The following is an 18934-nucleotide window of genomic DNA, read 5'->3' on the forward strand; positions in this document are numbered from 1 at the left end:
CCTTCTCCTCTTCCTCCTTCTCCTCCTCCTCCTCTTCCTCCTCCTCCTCCTCTTCCCTTCCTCTCCCCCCTTCCTATATTACTCATTTCTCTGAATCCAATAAACAGACAATCCTTGAAAACATCTTCCCATGTAGAGTGCTACTCTAAATGAACTGTGGATTTCTCAAAACAGGTAGTGTAGATGACATGGCCGTGCCGTTCACATCAATGTGCCCTGTTTGTTAAGATGTCGATCCTGATGCAGTAAGCCTGGGCCAGGTTAGTCTGCACTGAGAGCAGCCAGTGCCAGATATTCCCAGGAGTGCAGGGGCTGCTGGTCTTTGTGGTCCTGTAGTCTGCCTGCCTTTCCTCTTTGCTTTTCTTTCGCACAGATGTAGCAGCCTTGGGAGATTTAAGGAACCTTCTCCGGTCCTGTTACCAGGTCATAGCTCGCTTTGCTAATATGGATGCCTTTCACTGCCTGTCCTCAGCCAGGCTGGAGATTGTTAGAAGTCATCTCTAGAGGCAGGTGTCTTGAGCTAAAGGGTGTGATCTTTTATCTAGTGACTTAGCACCATTTAACTTGGTTCCACAAGCCTTTCGCACATAAGCAAAATATGATGGTGAAAGGCAAGTGTTTTTGTACGGCGCGCGGGTCCTCCAGCTGTTGCACAGTTTTTCCCTCCTGGGTGGGCACCTACTGTGCTGCTAGCCCACAGGCCTGACCCTTCCGCTGGGGCTCTCTCTGCCAGTGTTTCTGCGTTTCCCCACCAGTCACTCGTCTCTGTACTTCCTCGCCTTACATTGTGTCATTAACTATGTGTCTAGGGGCCATTGTACATGATGTAAGAAATAACTGGGCAAAGGCTCTCCTAAGGCAGGCAGACTTCAGTGTTGGCCATTTCTCAGTTCTCTGAAGCTTGCTTACCTCCAAAGGGCCTTTGCCATAGCCCTGTTCCGTATTATAACGTACTCTCAGGATATAAATCTCAAAGCATCATCTGACTGTAAATAGTCAGAAGGCCTGAACCCCAGAATCAGGCAGCCAAGGCCCCTCTAGCTCTTCTTCTCATTAAATATGGAATCTCCCTAAGCATTAATTTTCTCATTTGTAAAATAACATTACTTAACTCATATATTATAATTATAGTAATGTCTACTTCCTACATATCAGAATTTCCATGCAAAACCTTGGCTCAGTGTCTGACAAAGTGATCAATGAATACTCACTTTTATTGTCCACATCATTATTATGGCAGTTTTTCTTCCATTCAAGAATTTATAGTAGAGTATTGGAGAGGAAAATACATGAATAGCTTTAACACAAAACAAATGCAGCTAGAGAGACTATGGGAATTTAAAATAAATTTAATAGCCTATTCCGGAAGTTGGCGAACTGGTGTGTAACCTCACAATAGCTTTTACATTGTTAAGTGGTTGAAAAAAACCTAAATGGATCAAAATACATTTGGTTCCTTGGTATTATCTAGAATGTACTTATTCCCAATTCATAAATAATTTTACTAGAATAAAAGCATGCTCATTGTTAGGCAGTGTCCATTTTTAGGCTATAACATACTATTGTGATAGACTTGAGTTGTTGAGGTAGGGACCATATGGTTTGGAAAATTAAAAGAATTTTTTTTAAATATGTAACTTTTGCAGAATAAATATGATAACTCCTGGTCATATAAACTGTAGGAAAGCAAGAAAGTTCTCTAGGCAAGGAGCTGGGGGTTGGGATGGCTCAGAAGGGATGTGAAGACCTTTGGTGGACATGCAAGTTAGAGATCCCAAGAAGGGTTCTATCCATGAAGCATTGTCAGTGAGCACACAGACCTTCGCTAGACTGGGGCCTATGAAGCATGTGAGGGTTTCTTTGACTGAAGTTTTGCTCTCTTAGAAGACTAGGTTGAGCCTAAATTCCAGAGCAGTGTATATCTTCTTAGCTTGGTAAGCAATGCACATACTTTTAAAAAAAATTGAGGGGAGGGAGAGAAGCTTACTATGATAAAGACACTGTTCTATTTTATTCAAGTTTAATGTAATATGATGAGTGGAAGACAGACCAAGAAAGGGAGATTCTTAGGTTGAACTTTATATGGAATATTAAAGTGATAACACCCAGTGTAGTTTTAACTCTTAAAAGATGGAAGCGGTGTGCTCAGACAGAGCTTCAGGAATGTGATCAGTGGAAAACCAACAACAGAGAATTCTCATCCAGATTTCCCTTGAGCTTCAACCTCTAGCTACCCCATTAGTTTTCTGATTCCACACAATGATTCAAAATGTGTGCGCTATGTTTTGGGGCTACCTCTACTCCAGGTCACTGTCACTCTGTTGAGACTTTCTGTCAGAAGTTCAGAGCAACTTTGGTTCACTAGTTGCCCTGTCTGTGTTCGGTTTGGGGAAATTGTGAATACTTAATCACAGGCAGAGTTACAGAAGACCCATGGGGCTCTTCAATCACCCCTCTCTGTCCTTATCCTGAGACACACAAACAGAAGAAACTAGCTTGTGATGAATAAATCAGAATTTGAGAAAGAGTGGTAGCATCCTATCTCATGGAACCAAGATGTTAGGAAAGATCCTGGCTTTCCACCAGCTCACTTGCTCCATCTCTGGAACCCCTTTCTTTCAAGATGGGGTTTCCTGTGTAACCCTGGCTGCCCTGGAACTCTATCTATATAGACCAGGCTGGCTCTGAACTCACAGAAATCTGCCTGCTTTTGCTTTCCAAGTGCTGGGATTAAAGGCATGGGCAACCATGTCTGGCTCTGACAAATAACTTTTCTTGACATAAATATCCCAGAACCAGACAATACCTCCCTGGTTTAGCTTAACTGTTTTGCTTAAAGAGTAAGTTACAAAATCTTTGAGAAAGCCACAAGAATTAATTCAGAAGTTGTAAATTTTACTTAAGAATTCTAAAAACAGATGGGAGGTAATCACCTCTTTCTACGTAGGTGGCTCTGAAGCATGAAATATTTTCTTCTTGTAGGACCACAAAGTGGGCTGGGCTATAATGGTTTTTCACCACAATGAACATCCACTAAAACAGGTAAAGCATTCCTTCAAGAAGCTAGATGACATAGTATGCTATGGGGATGAAATCCTAGCTGGTTCCATTTGTGTTTCCCTATCTGCGTTCTGTATGTCCCTCACAACTGTAGTGAGGACAAAAGGAATAGTTCGTGCAAGGGAAAAGCACTATTGAATTCAGAAACTTGGACTGGAATTGAATCCTCAGACTCAGGAATAAATCACAGAACCCAGCCTTCACTGCTTTTTCTCCTATCTGTTTACTTTCCTCATTTAATTAAATAGCCATGATTTCTCATCTTAACTCCCCTCCCCCATCTCTCTTTCTCTCAGAATTGCTTCCTCTGTTCTTTTCTGCTTTAAAAATTGATAGAAGACCTAGTCTCAGGGCTGCTTTCTACATCTCAAGCATCTTCCCCCATCAAAATCTGCAGGAGGAAAATGAGCCTCATCACTAGTGGGGTGATGAGTTCATGTTGCCACAGCCCTGGTTTTGAAGGACCCTACTTCTATTCTCTTTCTATCAAAGCAAGAATTTTGAAAGGGATGTAAAGCTGGAGTGACGGCTCTGATGAGTCTTTTAGAAGCTGCCCGGTATTGCCAGACACCAGCTATGCCAAAGCTCTATTCTGAACTGTCTCCCCCCCTCCCCCCCCACACCTCTGTGTTTGACTCTGCCTAGGAGGATTGGGGGGAAATCTGCAGAGATGAGAGGTGCCTTGTTCTCAAGTTGGTTTCTCAAATTCTTTGCTTTCTGTAGATATTCCATGCCCAGGTGTCCTCCAATATTTTGTTTCAAATCCTAGCTCTTCTAATTGCTTGCTGTGTGATTGTGACATGTTATTTATACCCTATATCATAGTACCTTCATTTTCTGTTACAAAATCATATTTTTTATTACAGCTCTGGTGCTAGAGTTACCTTAGCTATTATATAAAATATATATAGTAAATGTATTTAGGAATATATATATATATATATATATATATGAATATATATGTGAGTAAATAACAAATATAATAAAATGTTTAGAAGAATATTTAAGACATAAAAGTATGTATTTTTTATTTGTTGTTAGCATTACACATATATATGATTATTACCCCCAGTACTAGTTTTGGATGGGGACACATACTGTTTTTAAGGGCACATAGCTTTGAGACTTCTTATCCACTGAACTGTGAAGGAATGAAAAACAAAATATTTTTCAGATAGTTCATCCATTTTCTGGTGTCTGTAAAATGACAAATTTACTTTGTTTGAATTGTCCTGTTCCATGTCTTTTATAGCTACTCTACATTTCCAAACTTGCAGCTGATATTATAATTGCTACATAGTTGATGATACTTTCTGTCTATTGTTAAATAACTACATGACTCTGCTAGGTGTATAAAATATAAGCGATTGCATGTATGTATAAGATCCATCCTCACTGTAGATCTTCTTGGTAACAGTACATTTACTTACTCTATCTCCCTGGGATTCTTTGGGAAATAACATTATTAACTTTAAAACACTCCATAATGAGTCACATACCATTCCAAATCATCGTCTTTTCCTTTTCGAAATGGTATTTCCAGTTTCGTTTTCATCCTTCAACAAATAGATTTTATGATAACATGCACTCTGGTGATAGATAACATGTACCCTTTCTAGATTAGATACATGGCATTCAGGTATTATTAATTTTCCCACAGGGGTGTGTCGAATGAAGTAAAAAATCTGAAATTAAAATGAATCTTTCTCTCAGGGAAAAACATTCACAAACTAATCCCCCACAACATGCGTAGCATTTGCATTTCTAACTTTATCATCTCTAGTTATTACCACCCATAAATGCACAGAGCAGCTCTCAGAACCGGCTCAGCCATTAGCTCTTCAGATGTACAAGGGCTACAAGCAGATCAGTTGCCCATGTTTAAAAATGGGAATATTTTTGTGTGGTAACAGATGAAGGTCATATATTTGGAAAATGACTAAATTTCATCATCTCCGTGGGACATACAGAGATTGAGGGAATGAGTGAAGTTTGCAGGGAAGGAGAGGGAAGCAGTTAGTGTGCGTTGGGTAGGAAATGAGTGGACCTATTACTTACCTTTGACAGGGTAAGCACAACTCTCTTCCTGAGGTTAGAGAATAAATGAACTGCCTCTTGCATAATTTTTACACAGCTTACTGCTGATACTTTGAAGATACATAGCTCTGCAGTATAGGGAAGTTGAGGAGTGTCCCCTGACCCCCACCTCTGGATGGGAAGACCAGCAAGCCTGCTGATAAATAAGATCTAATAGCCAAACCATCTTTGATATTTATCTTACTGACAGGTTGTATCTTAGTCTCTTGATGAGGTAAACATTGCTCTGAGGGGAAATAGTAATAAAGATGTCAGTGATTTATTTTCATTTGTTTCTTTGCTTTGTGAGGCAGAGTGTCATGTAGTCTAGCCTGACCTTCAATTCGCTATAAAGCTAAGGCTGGTCTAGAACTCCTGGTTTCCTTGCCTCAGAAGTGCAGAGGTTACAGGCATATACCATCATGTCTGCTATGCAAGAGTGATTATAATGAAAGGAATTATGGATGTTTTACACACACACACACACACACAGACATATACATATACATAAACATATACATACACATACACACACAAACATATACATATACATAAACATATACATACACATACACACACAGACATATACATATACATAAACATATATATATATAGATATATACATACACACACACACATACACACACACACACACACACACACACACACACACACACACACACACATATATATATATATATATATATATATATATATATATATATATGTTGAGCATATACAATATGTCAGGGGCTGTATTAAATGGCTTCCATACATGAGCTCATTCAATCATCATGACATAAAAAGGGACTCTTATTAGTCCTCCATCTCACCTGAGACTGACCTGCCCAAGGTAGTGAGCTGGGAGGCCTATGGGAGAGCAGAATTTTAGACTTGTAGTTGTTACTCATGGTCCATTCTCTAAAATAACCAGGGAATATTAACTTTTTATATTTTATTTTAAAAATCACTGAACCAGGTGGGACAAAGAATGGATTATGTCATTTAGAATCTGGGTCACATAGCTGTCTTTGGCTTTCTAAATATTTGGAATATGAATGAGGCAACATCATGTGCTCCTTGCATGACCACGGTGAAGACTGAATTGTCCTCTTATTACACAGGATGGGGAGTTGAGGAAAAGGTCTGCTGGAGAGTGGCTGGATGAACATCTCCAGGATACCTATCCAGCTGCCCGAGGGTTGCAAGTTTCGACACCCTGTGTTCAGTAACACAAGGTGCTATGAGTCGCTTAACAACTATCTGCGGTTGTTTCCCAAGGAACAAGATATAGTGATACCATTTTAACTCCTGTGGGAAGGTTTTACCCCTGGTGGTCATCCTGAGCATGTCTGGGCTACTACCCATTTTTCCTCCACATATATTGGATGACTACTCTTCTCCCTTACATCCCAGTTGTCACTTTATATGAGTTACTCTTTTTTTCCCTGTGACAAAATACCATGACCAAGTTAACTTACAGAAGAGTTTCTTTTAATTTATGGTTCTGGAAGTATAGGGATCTATCATGGTGGGGAAGCATGGCAGCAGGAACCAGAAGCCGAGAGACCACACCTTCCCCAGCAAGCATACAGCAGAGTGAACTAGAAATAGGATGAAGTTATACCCTAGAAGTGAAGTACTGCCTCCACCAAGGCTCCAAACCTAAGCTTCCCCAAACAGTGCCAACAACTGGGGCAACACCTAGTCAGATGTGTGAGCCTATGGGGACAATTTTCTTTCAAACCACCATAGCAACAGAAATTTTATGACCCCTCTATGGTTGGTCTGTGATGTCAGACTTTTAGAAGGCCTGATAGGAAGTTCCTCTTTCTTCCATCTCAGTGATCACCAAATGAATAGTGTTCTCTAAAAGAGCAGAGCCTAACTGTATCTTTCAGTGACTTTGATCCTTGATTCAATCAGGCAACTTGTCCCCATGTCTGCCACACCCAAATGGTTCCTGTAAGAGTTTAGTTTGTTTTTGTGTAGCGTGTTCCCTGGGAAATGACTAGCAAAAACATATGCCTTGTCTTTCTTATACCTAGGTCTTATCCAGCTCCAGTTTAGAGAGGCGTGGCTTAGTATTGATTCCACAGAAATGGCAATATGCTGCATTCTTCTTGAAGGAAGAACATAATTTCTCGCACTACCACACTGCCAAGAATTTCAGGATCTCTCTTTGCTCACACATTCTGTTAGGGAATTGCTCAGTCAGGAAAGTGTCTCAGTTGCCCTATAACTAATAAAGGACTTTTACTTTCGTTGAAATTGAATCAGGTTATAACAGTTGTTGGGAAAGACTTAAAAATTTTATTGCTTCTTCTGATGTTTGATTTATTTTATCTTGGGGGGAAAAAAACCTTCAAACCAAGCAAGTAGGGTGTGGAAGAAACCCTATGGAGATCAGCTGTGACTGTTCTCTTCTACAACTTCCCAGAAAGATGCAAAGACTTTTACGTAAAGAACTGAAAGAGTCACACCCATCCCTCTTTCTCACTTAGATGAATTTCAGTCTATTTCTGGATCCTTAACTTCATCTAAAGCTTGTGAAAAGGCACTAGTGTAAACTTGTTTGATACTTGCATAGTTTTTCTAAAGTATATCGACGAACTAACACTTATGATCACAAGGAGCAGAAAATTTCACTAAAAAGGAGCTTATGTCCGTCCACAGTGCACAAGTCCAATCTGCTGTGGTAGGGAAACTGAGCACCGAGAGCTTGAAGCAGCAGCATCACCACAAATAAGAGGGAGAGATATAAAGACGTTTCTTCAGCTCATTTCATCTTTTTTATGCAGTCAGACCAGGACCTTCAGGAAATGGTCTATTTACTTGTAGGACAGCTATTCTGTCTCTGGCAGCTTCATAAACAATCCTGTACAGAAATGCTCAAAGGCATAAATAATCACTCAGGGGCATTCTTAAGACTCCAGGTACTGTTAAGTTGACAACTAACACCCATCACAACTCCACCCCTTGTCAATTGATTCCCAAACACACCACCTTTAACTCATATCCTTTCATTCTTGTACCCATAGTCAAGTATCCATCTTATAGCGCAAAAGTACATTCAGTTGAACTTTGAAATATCCATAATCTTTAACAATTTCAATACCCTTTAAAAGTCCAAAGTCTCATCTGAGACCTACCACAGTCTCTTAACTGTAAGTGCCTATTTAAAAAACAAAAGTATAAATTACATAGTTCCAGAGTTATAACATATACTGTTTAATAGCGCTGCATAAACAGACTTGTTCCAGAATGAAAAAAAATCACAGTTACAAAAAAAGAAGTGCACACAATAATGGTTTTTAAAGTATTTAAAAATCAATCCTACCTCAGACAAAAAGGAAAGTTGAAATATTTGTTGTATATAGAAGTAGAGAGCAAGTCATACTTTGCTTGAAGGTTTAGGTGTTTCCATGAAAATTGTAAAAACTGTAAATTCACTAAGGTATTTCAGAAAAATGAATGTTATTTTTAGTTCTGAGAATTAGACACCCATGAACTATATTGTATCCATCTCCTTACTAGTGTGTGTGTTTAGCATAGACACTCTATACATACTGATAGTGTTGCCATGATTTTTCAAGGAGCATTAGCCACAAAACGACGCATTCAAAGCATCCTGAGTTTGCAATGCAATGAACTTGGGCTTGGGGGATGGGTATACAAGGTAAGAGGAACTGAGTCCAAATATACACTGAGCCACTGACTAAATCATCCAATGGATGGGAAAAGTAGAGCTTTTCTAGATGTTCTTTGTCCAGACTGATCTCTTGTTCCTCTGGAATTCAGAGGCCTTAACTCTGGTGGCAAACTAAAAACAGTGGAAATGCCCAGTGATGTGGGGGAGGTTAGGTATGGGTGGGGTGGGTTCTCTGGGACCTCTCTGACTAATAGCTCATAGTGAGGTATCTCTTGCTTGGCACTAAGGTTTTTATTTAATACCCAGTGTTTTCTAGGGAAAGCATTTTCCAGCCACATAGTAGTCCAAACATCATTTTTTAAAAGTGTCATATTTTTGATTAGGTTACAAAGCAGTGAGCTTCCATAGTGGTTTTGCACACATCCTTCATTATAATTAACTTATGTAGTCCTCTTTTTTATCTTTTAATATTTGTGTTCTTAATGGGACTCTTGCTTTCTTGAGTCACCTGGACGCCTCTCGTGCATGTTGGCCCAATCTGAAATAACTGCTTTGTTTATTCTGGGAGGGAGTAGTATTTGGATTGATGAAGCATTTGGCATTGGTGTCCAAGTGCAGACGTCCTATCACATAAGATAGTGCCTCATTCAGAAAACCCACAGTAGAGTGCAGTAAACAGTCTCTCGGCTCTGCTCTGTGCTCCATTCACAACTGTTCATTTTACAGGGTTATGATTTCATCTCTGAGCAGTGGGCTTCTGGCAGGGACAGATGCGCTGCTGCCCCAGATTGTGCTGTGTGTGTCCCAGTAGGAGCCATCAAGAGCAGCAGGATGACAGGAAGGAGATGATGCCTCCAATAGAGAGGCAGTTATAGAGTGGCCCTGGGAGGAGGCAGGAAGGAGGAGGATGGAGCCCTCCAATGTCACCATCACTTATCTTTCCTTCTGTTTAGAATCCTGTGCCTGATAAGCTAAGGGAAAAGACAAAGGCGTTACCTTGAATCTTACGGGGAAAACTGTCAATCTTGATTTTCACCTCGAATGTATGTTCTTTTAAAATATATCTTTGTGTATCCACTCGAATGCTGACAGACCTAAGCAATGACAGGTCTGCATATCTGTTCAAAGAATATCAAATAGGACTACATCATGATTAGCTGGATCTGGGTCAGTAGGCTAGGCTGGTATGACAGGTGGAAAAACATACTGTGTGTCAAATATGTGGCTTACTTCCTAGTCTGGAGCAAACGGCAAAGCGAAAGCCGAGGTCAGATTTGGACCAACCATGGGACATAATACACAATAAATATGTACTGATTTTTTTGAGAGCAAGTGCTACTCACTGCTATAATCCGTAGCACGTAGAACAGGACTCACAAATATTAGCAGAAGTTAGATGCACAAAACCTAGTCATTGTACATAGCCATTGTACTCATGAGCTCACTGCGACTTTTGTCTCCAATGAAGAGGGTCTATGAGACTCTCCTTCCTGTGGGTCTGTAGGCTGTCCCTGGGAGAGGAGGGTGTCATTTTCTTCAGTGGTATAGCCTCTCCTAGGCTGCCTGGGCTCTAGGAAATAATGTCCCACATATGTTCATGCAAATGAGTGGGACACACACTGAAGGAAGAGGTGGCTTGTTAGGAGAAGGCATCTAGGCAAAAGAAGCCGGGGGCAGGTGACAGAGCGCAGTGGAGGGTGTGTGTGTGCAAGCATGTGAAATTCAATATGGGAATGAACAAAGCTGTCCAAGAAGAAAAATGTATGTGAGGAAAGGAGAAAGGAAGAGATAGAGACCATTAATAGTTAGGATAGTATCGTGATCAGAGACATGGTACAGAGTTTTTTTTACTTGCCTATTCCTTTCTTTCCATGACTATACTTTTTGTTCCCACCTTTTGATTGAAAATTCTAAATAGAAAAGGGTTGTATGTAGCACATGAAAGACTGTAACTGTTATTGTCAAGGGGTAAAATAGCTTATATTCTAATTTCATGCCTGCATGACTAGGATGCTTTATTTTTGATAATAAAAACTAATTTTAGGTTTAAATGACTTTTGGACTATGATTGTGACTTGGTAAATATGGGCAATTTTTAAAAACAACCGAAGCAATTTTTTTCTCGTCTTTTAAAACTCAGTGATAATGACTACTTTCTATCTTCCAATTCTGAAGTCCTGGTGTTCTAACTGACCTGGTGGACCACACATTGAGATAGTTAAATAGTTGCTGACCACCAGTAGGTTATCATATTCTGACTTTTTCAAAGCCCCGGAATTCATTTATGTTTTGCATAAAACCCTGATGACATTTACTACTGAAATAGCTAGCATCCTGCTTCCCTTGAGTGTATTAAATTTCTGATCATGCTTGGAAGCTTAGGGGAGAGAGATGCATAGTTGTTGCATAATATTTCTTAAGTCCTTGAGCTTAAGAGTCCTCAGAAATCCTCAGAGCCTAGCATCCTTGAAAGCTCTTTCATAAACACCTAAGGCAAATGTGATTTGAATCATCATGATGCGTCTAAAACAAGATCTGTTTGATTGGTTTGTAGAATAACATTGACTTAAGAAAGGAAATACATACAAAGCTAATTTCAGTGGTTTTTGTTTGTTTAGTTTGTATTGTTTAAAGTAGGATAGTGTGTTTTATACTATAGCCTAGGCTAGCCTGAAACTCACTATGTAGTTCAGGCTGGCCTTGAATGTGCCCCTAATCTCCTTACTTCCCTTTCTTGAGCTTTGGAATTTCAGGGCTTCTCCAGCCTACCCCTTGAATGCCTGGGATTGGGAGTCAGAAGGAAAGTAGCATTTGGGTAGTGAACTAAGTCTGTAATCTCTGCACAGGGAGGTTGAGAAGGAAGGAAGTCATCTTCCAGGACAGGGAGGGTAACACATCAAGACTGTGTCTACAAGAAGAGGAAAAACTGGTGAAGTGTCTGAAGATTGATTCGATTTTCCCCCACCCCATAAAGGGCTTAGCACATAATGAATGGATCACTCAAGAGTTACCCACCCACTGAGCCTTCCTTTGTGTTCCTCTTTTCTCCTCAAAGGTTGAAAAGAATGACGAGGACCAAAAGATTGAACAAGATGGTGTCAAACCGGAAGATAAGGCTCATAAGGCTGCGACCAAAATTCAGGCTAGCTTCCGTGGACACATAACAAGGAAAAAGCTCAAAGGCGAGAAGAAGGGTGATGCTCCAACTGCTGAGGCCGAGGCCAAGGAGAAGGATGATGCTCCCGTTGCTGATGGAGTGGAGAAGAAGGAGGGAGATGGCCCTGCTACTACCGATGCAGCCCCAGCCACCAGCCCCAAGGCTGAGGAGCCCAGCAAGGCAGGAGATGCACCTTCCGAGGAAAAGAAGGGCGAGGGGGATGCAGCCCCCTCAGAGGAAAAGGCCGGCTCAGCTGAGACAGAAAGTGCTGCTAAAGCTACCACTGATAACTCGCCGTCCTCCAAGGCCGAAGATGGCCCAGCCAAGGAGGAGCCTAAACAAGCCGACGTGCCTGCTGCTGTCACTGATGCTGCTGCCACCACCCCTGCTGCAGAGGATGCTGCCACCAAGGCAACTCCAACGGAGACTGCAGAAAGCAGCCAAGCTGAGGAGGAGAAAGGTGAGTGCCATGGCGTAGGTGGGGTCATGGGTGGGATGTACCAGGGATATTAAGCCTATAGGCAGACCACCTGCACTGTCCAGAGGGAACTGTCTAGACAGCGAGGACTACAAATCACAAAAGTTATGTTTTATCCCCCCAAATCTACAAGCCCGAGAGAAAACTCAGAAAGAATTACATGGCAGCTAGTACTGGAGGATCAGACAATTATCTTAATTGGATTGATATAAACAGTCAAGCTTGATAATCCCAGTTAAAAGAAAATGTGCTGTATGCTGATAGACTTAGTCTAATAAGTAATTACTGAGACTACATTTATTTCATGGATGGGAATTAGCTAATGTGATTATTTGGCTCTAGGAAGGGCCTCCTATAAATATAGCCAACTCTTTATTGATTATCTAATGTGTGTATTGCCAGCAACAAAAATATAATCTCAACTCTCCTTTCCCTATCTCACAGTGTGTTTCTGGGCATTCTACCCACCACCAATTGGCGAGTGGTTTCTGCTTATATGTGGAGAACCTTTGTATATGATTGTAACTGGAAAATGTGAGCTGTCACACTAATTGGGGTCAGACTCAATTAGGAAAATAAGTCTGTTGATGTTGCCAAAACCAAACCAAACCAAAACAAAAAACAAAAGAAAAAAACTCCATAAATTATCATTTTGTTATCAAAGACACCACTCTCTCATATGCATAAGTATTGAGAGTTGACTGTGAATATGAGAAGGTACTGGATTCTCTTCAGTTTGGAGCTATAATTTGGAAGTTGGAGTGTTTTTGTGATGATGGCCCAAAGAGCCTGCACAGAATTAGAAAAGAACATCCTATGAGCAGTACAAACCTAATACTCTCATCCTTGGAAGCTGGCTCTGTCTATCACCCCAGCATATCTAGAGTGGAGAAAATCAGTATCTCCAAAGCCTTTCCCTAGTCTGATGTGTGTAAGAATACCTTTTATGTTGCCTTGATCACTGTGACAATTACACTAGAAAAACAATTTAGGGGAGGAAAGAATTATCTTGTCCCCAGTTTCAGATGTTTTAGTCTTTGATGGGCTTTTTCTGTTGCCATGGGCCTTTGGTAATGCAGAATATCCTGGCAACAAGGGTGTATGCAGAGCAACGTGTTTCACCTAATGGTTTCTAGGAAGAAAGAGATTGGGGGAGGGGATGGATATAGGTGGGTGGATGGATGAATGGATAGATGGATGGATAGATGGATAAATGAAGGTGGAAAGGAAAGAGGGAAGAGAGAGACAGAGATGGAGGAGAAGAGAGAGAGTGGGTTGGAGAGAAAGTGAGGGATATAGATGGATGGATGGATAGATGGGGACAGAGGGAAAGAGAGGAAAGGGATGGGGGAAGAGGGATAGAGAAAGAGGGGGAGATTTTAAGATACGCTCTTCAAATGCATACACAACTAAACCCATCTTCCTTAATGCCAGTTAAAGTCTGTTCTGAGTTAATCAATGGAATAAAATATTAAGAGGACAAAGACTTCTAACAACCTCTGAAATCTCACTCACAGACACACACTCTGAGGTGTGTTTTACTAATCTAGGTGACTCTCAATTGACAAGATACTCCATTGCAACTTTCAGCTCCAAAGGTCTTTAGAGATGAAGTTAACTCTGTGCCAGTTTACCTGGGTTGGTTTGCCACTTTAAAGCTTTATAGATTTATCCCAGGTCTAAATTTGGGCCAGATCACTATCTTGGTTAAGTTTATGAGACAGGACCAGAATACTAATCCAGAAAATGTTAAGGTATCTGCCCTTCATGTTGATAAAGCAATCATTGGATCTTTCACTAGATACTAAATATGACCGATTATTATTCTACATTTTCAAGTCTATTTTTTTTCATTTAAACCTCTAGAGTATAGCAATTATCACAGTTATCCGTCTACTCTCACATCCAGCTTCAAACAAATCATGATTCTTCCTACCAGTGACTTATTCTAGATCTTTATTGTAGAACATCCCTGCCCGAGAGACCTGAACTTACAGTCAAGACAATGATATCATCTTCCCAGTAATAGCTAGGATGTGAATAGGGCATTGGTTTAAGTTCATTCAACAAAATGGTCTTGATTCCTTCTTTAGGTTTAAAGTTCATGGCTCAGATAAGAAGTTTGGGAACCACACTGAAGATGTCTATGATGTCATTCTGTAACTCTTGGAAGTCAATCATGCCTTTAAGTGTTTGACACATTTGACATTACTTAAATCATATTTTTTAAACTGGGATTTTTAAAGTGCAGAGAATAGACACAAAGGCATGATGCAATTTTTAGGTGTTTGGGTTCGTAGAATTCTGTGAGCCAGTGGGAAAAAAATCTCTATATGTTAGTATATAATATTATATATTAATAAATAGTATACATTATTTTATATATCAATATATAATAAAAATATTATATATTAATATATTTAAGGATAGGCCAAGAACTCCATTATATTAATCTTATACTTTATCATTCTAAATGACTGATTATAATGTTTTATGTGGTAAGTATTTAATAAAAGTCACACGTTGGAGGAATAAAAATTGACCAGATTTAATTCTTACATATTTTTTGTACCTGCCTATATTGTCTTCTTGCAACTTCGCAGATTCTAATCATTTATTTGGTTTAAAATGTGTCTTTTCAAATTCTAGATGAAAAGTATCCAAAGTAATGAGGCTGTATGGTGCATTGAAAAAGTATTGAGGGTGCAGGTGAGGTTCGATGTGAAGGCAGTCCAGAAGGCATTAGGAGGTGCACTTTGATTGGTAGGGCCAGATGTTTTAAACTGGGCTGTCTGAAGTGTAGGGAATAGATACAAATACATGGTATAATTTTATGTTTTTTGTTTTGTTTTGTTTTAGCTTTGGATTGATACTTTCATCTCAATTAGATTCTGAACTTGTAGCTTGTAGCTTTTCTGAACTGAATTCTGCCTGGCTTGCTGAGTGTGACAAACACAAATTATTCAGTTACCGTGACCCTCGTAGAATCACAGAAACTAAAGGTGACAGGAAGATGTACCATATCCCATCCGTCCCAAACTCCCAGAGCCTCTGCCTCATGTTTGTTTCCACCTCCACCGACCTGTTACCCCCACTGCCCCTCACCGAGTTTCTTTCTAACCTTGGTTAAAATAACAGTATTTTCAGATGGACAGTAGAGCTTAGAAACGGACAGCTACCATTCTTGTTTTAAAATTCTGTGGTTGCATGAAGAGCTAAGCTGTCAATGCACTCTATAGGCAGGGGCCAAATAAGTCCTAGACCCTAATCTAAGAAAATAAGATAAACATTTTCAAATCAGCTCTGCTATTGCTTTGATAATATGAAACTTATTTATAAACTAGGAATATATTATTTACCTGTGCCAGTTGCTATCTATGGCTTTCCCCTTGCACAGAGACTGATTTTTCTTGTTTTCCTCAGCTGCCTGACTGTGTATCCCTGTTTCTGTTTGCACACACTCAACCCTCAGTGTGCCCTTGACCAAACGATTTCAGTGAGTTTCTGACTCCTTTGTAGGAAGATGCTTCTTTTATAGGAAGCAGCCTATTGAAGCACTAGGACATCCTCTCCTTCATCAATGAGGAGAGAACTTTTAAGAGCCCTTTAATGATACTGTCCTTGGTACTTCAAGCTGAGCAGGCAGAAGGAGCACTGGCCTTCAGTGATGGAGCCCTCTGCTTCTCCCCTCAACCCCCACACTGCTGATGGGTTTTCCTCGAAGATGAGGAAAATGTCACCTAAGTATTCTGGGTGTTGATTTGGTTAAATTTCATTTATTTGTTTTATTTTAAAAATTATGCTCACACATTTTGAAATGGTGGAGGGGTGGTTGTCACATGGATGACCAGAGACAACTTGCCAGAGCCAGTTCTTTCATTCCACCATGTAAATACTGGCGGTCAAATTTAGGTCATCAGGCTTGGTGGCAGGTGACTTTACACAGGAGACATCTTGCCAGCCCTACATTTTATTGGTATAGTCTCATTACATCTTTAAAACTGAGATTATGAACATGGAACAGGGACACAGGGAGGTTTACATTTGTTTTGCAATTCTCTGCTTGAAGAGAAAAAAATTTAACTTATTATTTTGGACCTTTCTCCTCTTTTACTCTCCTTCTCTTTCCCCTTTGTAATTTCATTATTACTTCCTTTATTTCCTTCTAGTTAGAATGACTTCTGGTAGTGTAAAAATTTGTGTCACAGAGATTCAAAGGACATGTTTCTTTGATATCAGGGTCATCTCATTTGTTAAGAAAAGTGTAATGAAATCCTGAGAGTAGTCTTTAAAATAATCACATTAATAATTTCAAAGGAATCATGCAAATGAGTAGGGAATGCATCTATTTGCAGTATACATTGGGACAAAGCCAACCAGCCAACCAAACAAACAGTGCTTCCATGGCTCAGATGCAATCTAACCTATGATATTAAAAAACTTTGTATCATACATATATGGGTAGCTATGTTATGAGCAAACAAAGCAGATGAACATTGTTAATTTTTAAAATAATTATGTACAAGAAAGGAGAAAAATCCAGTGTAGATTTTTAGATTTAGAAAAATTCTTATATATATATATATATATATATATATATATATATATACATATGTATGTATATATACATACATATGTATATATGTCTCATCCAACTTTGTAGCTCTCGAAAGAACAAACCAGTTTCAGCAAGCCATGTGTTAGAGTGGGATTTCCCTGGGAGTTCATGATTACTTGGCAGGATGCCTCAGAAAAGGTTTAGATTTGAAATGTGGCTTCAACCACTTCCCAGATTTATATACACCTCACAAAGACTGAAATTTTGAGTTGTTAAGATCCATAAATGTTTATAAAACATGGATACCCTGTCAGCTTGCTCAGTGGAACACTGCTTAAATATGGTTGATTATTAAGGTTTTATGGACCACTTTTATATAGCTAGAGTAATCATTTTTATTGGTTTGGCTTGACAACAATCCAGGCACATTTGTTAATATTTTTCTTTCTATTTTTATAGTCGGAAGGCAAAGTAAAAAGGTATTCTACCCACAGTCACAGTTACTGACAAATGGGGGGGGGGTGTCCAACTGATAAATTTCTAAATCCTTATCTTTAGGTAACCTTGTAGTTTTTAAAGCAAAGATGTTTGATCTTTTTCTCAGTGGTTGTGCTAATCTCTTATCGTTCTTTTGAAGTTTCAACCAGGAAATTTCTGGGGTATGCTCTGTCCTACATACCTTTGAGGCAGGCAGGGGGAAGTATGCCTGAATGAGGAGATGGAAGGTCTGTTTACAACACAGCATTTAATAGGCAATGTATAAAGAGCCATAGTCGCTATGATAAATGCTGCATGGTAAGTATTCCATTGAACCATTGTAACTACCCGATAGCATGTGTTAGTACCATGTCCCTCTCCCCTTTATAGGACAGAAATTTCAGACTCAGAGATTAAGTGAGATATGTATGTTCTTTTGATAACTTGGAAGCATCAAACCAGAAAGCTCAAGCCTTATATGCTGAACCCTTACATATGCTCAGATAGGTACTATTCTGAAGGAAACAGAAGAAAGATGCTCAAGAACTCAAGTATCTTGGCTAACATAAGAGTATCTCCTCATTTGTATAGTTGTGTGGTCCATGGTGTTGGGAATTATCAGTGATCACCTTTACAGGTAGGCATCCATCAATACTCATGATCCTGCTCAGTTCTTTTCTCCCCAGAATGATGAGAAATGCTAATGTGGTTTTGATTCTGAAGTTCCTATCCAATAGGTTTCAGTTGCCCCTTTTTTAGAGCTACAAAGATCAGTTGAAACTGTTCAAAATATGAATACTACTGATATCATCAGATATGTCAGGGGGAAAACGTGAGAATCACAGATGGAAAAGTGTAGGTCTCTGTTGGTTGCAGACCACTTGACTCACAATCAGGAAGGCCTCTCTCTGAATTTGGCTTTTGTGAATGAGAGCTTGTTGGACACCTGTTTAGACTGCACCTGTCTCTCCAGCAAGTGTGTTTATAAAGAATCTACTGCCTTTGTACTACCTCGGGCCATATTGCTGAAGAACTTTCTAGAAAACATGAATTAGAGCATAATTTCTATTTCTGTAGTTGACAAAGGAAGCAGAGAAAAGAAAAGATGAAGAAATAAATTTCAGAATCAAGAAATATATTTTTGAGGCCTTTTGTGCATTCTTTCATTTTTTTCATGTATGGCTATCACGTCATCAAAGAAACTAGGAAGCAGAAAGGCATGCGTGTGAGTGGCCTAATTTAAAAGTTGTCATAGTACATTTGGTACTGAAAATAGAATATTCCTTAAGATATAGAATAATTTCAGGTATAAATGACCATTCATAATTTTTAAATTCTGCATACATGTGTCTCCACATGTGCCTTCAGTCTCAGAAGTATGAAATAGTGAACGTGAACATAACACAGGGAGCCTGTTGGGCTATCCATGGAGAGAAATGCTCAGTCTAATGGAGGACTTCTCCCTCTGTTCTCACA

General features: G+C 39.6%; 1 protein-coding gene across 1 annotated transcript in view; it reads left to right on the forward strand.

Moving 5' to 3' along the window:
• The window catches only part of GAP43 (growth associated protein 43), a gene marked incomplete at its 3' end in the record, with an annotated part of 85756 nt that overhangs the window by 32573 nt on the left and 34249 nt on the right, over positions 1 to 18934 (forward strand). The window contains exon 2 of the mRNA XM_080919342.1: positions 11844 to 12405. Coding sequence (XP_080775468.1) covers positions 11844 to 12405 — 562 coding nt within the window. The remainder of the gene's footprint in view (positions 1 to 11843; positions 12406 to 18934) is intronic.

Source organism: Micromys minutus (genome assembly GCF_963924665.1).
Source record: "Micromys minutus genome assembly, chromosome: 7".
NCBI lineage: Eukaryota > Metazoa > Chordata > Mammalia > Rodentia > Muridae > Micromys > Micromys minutus.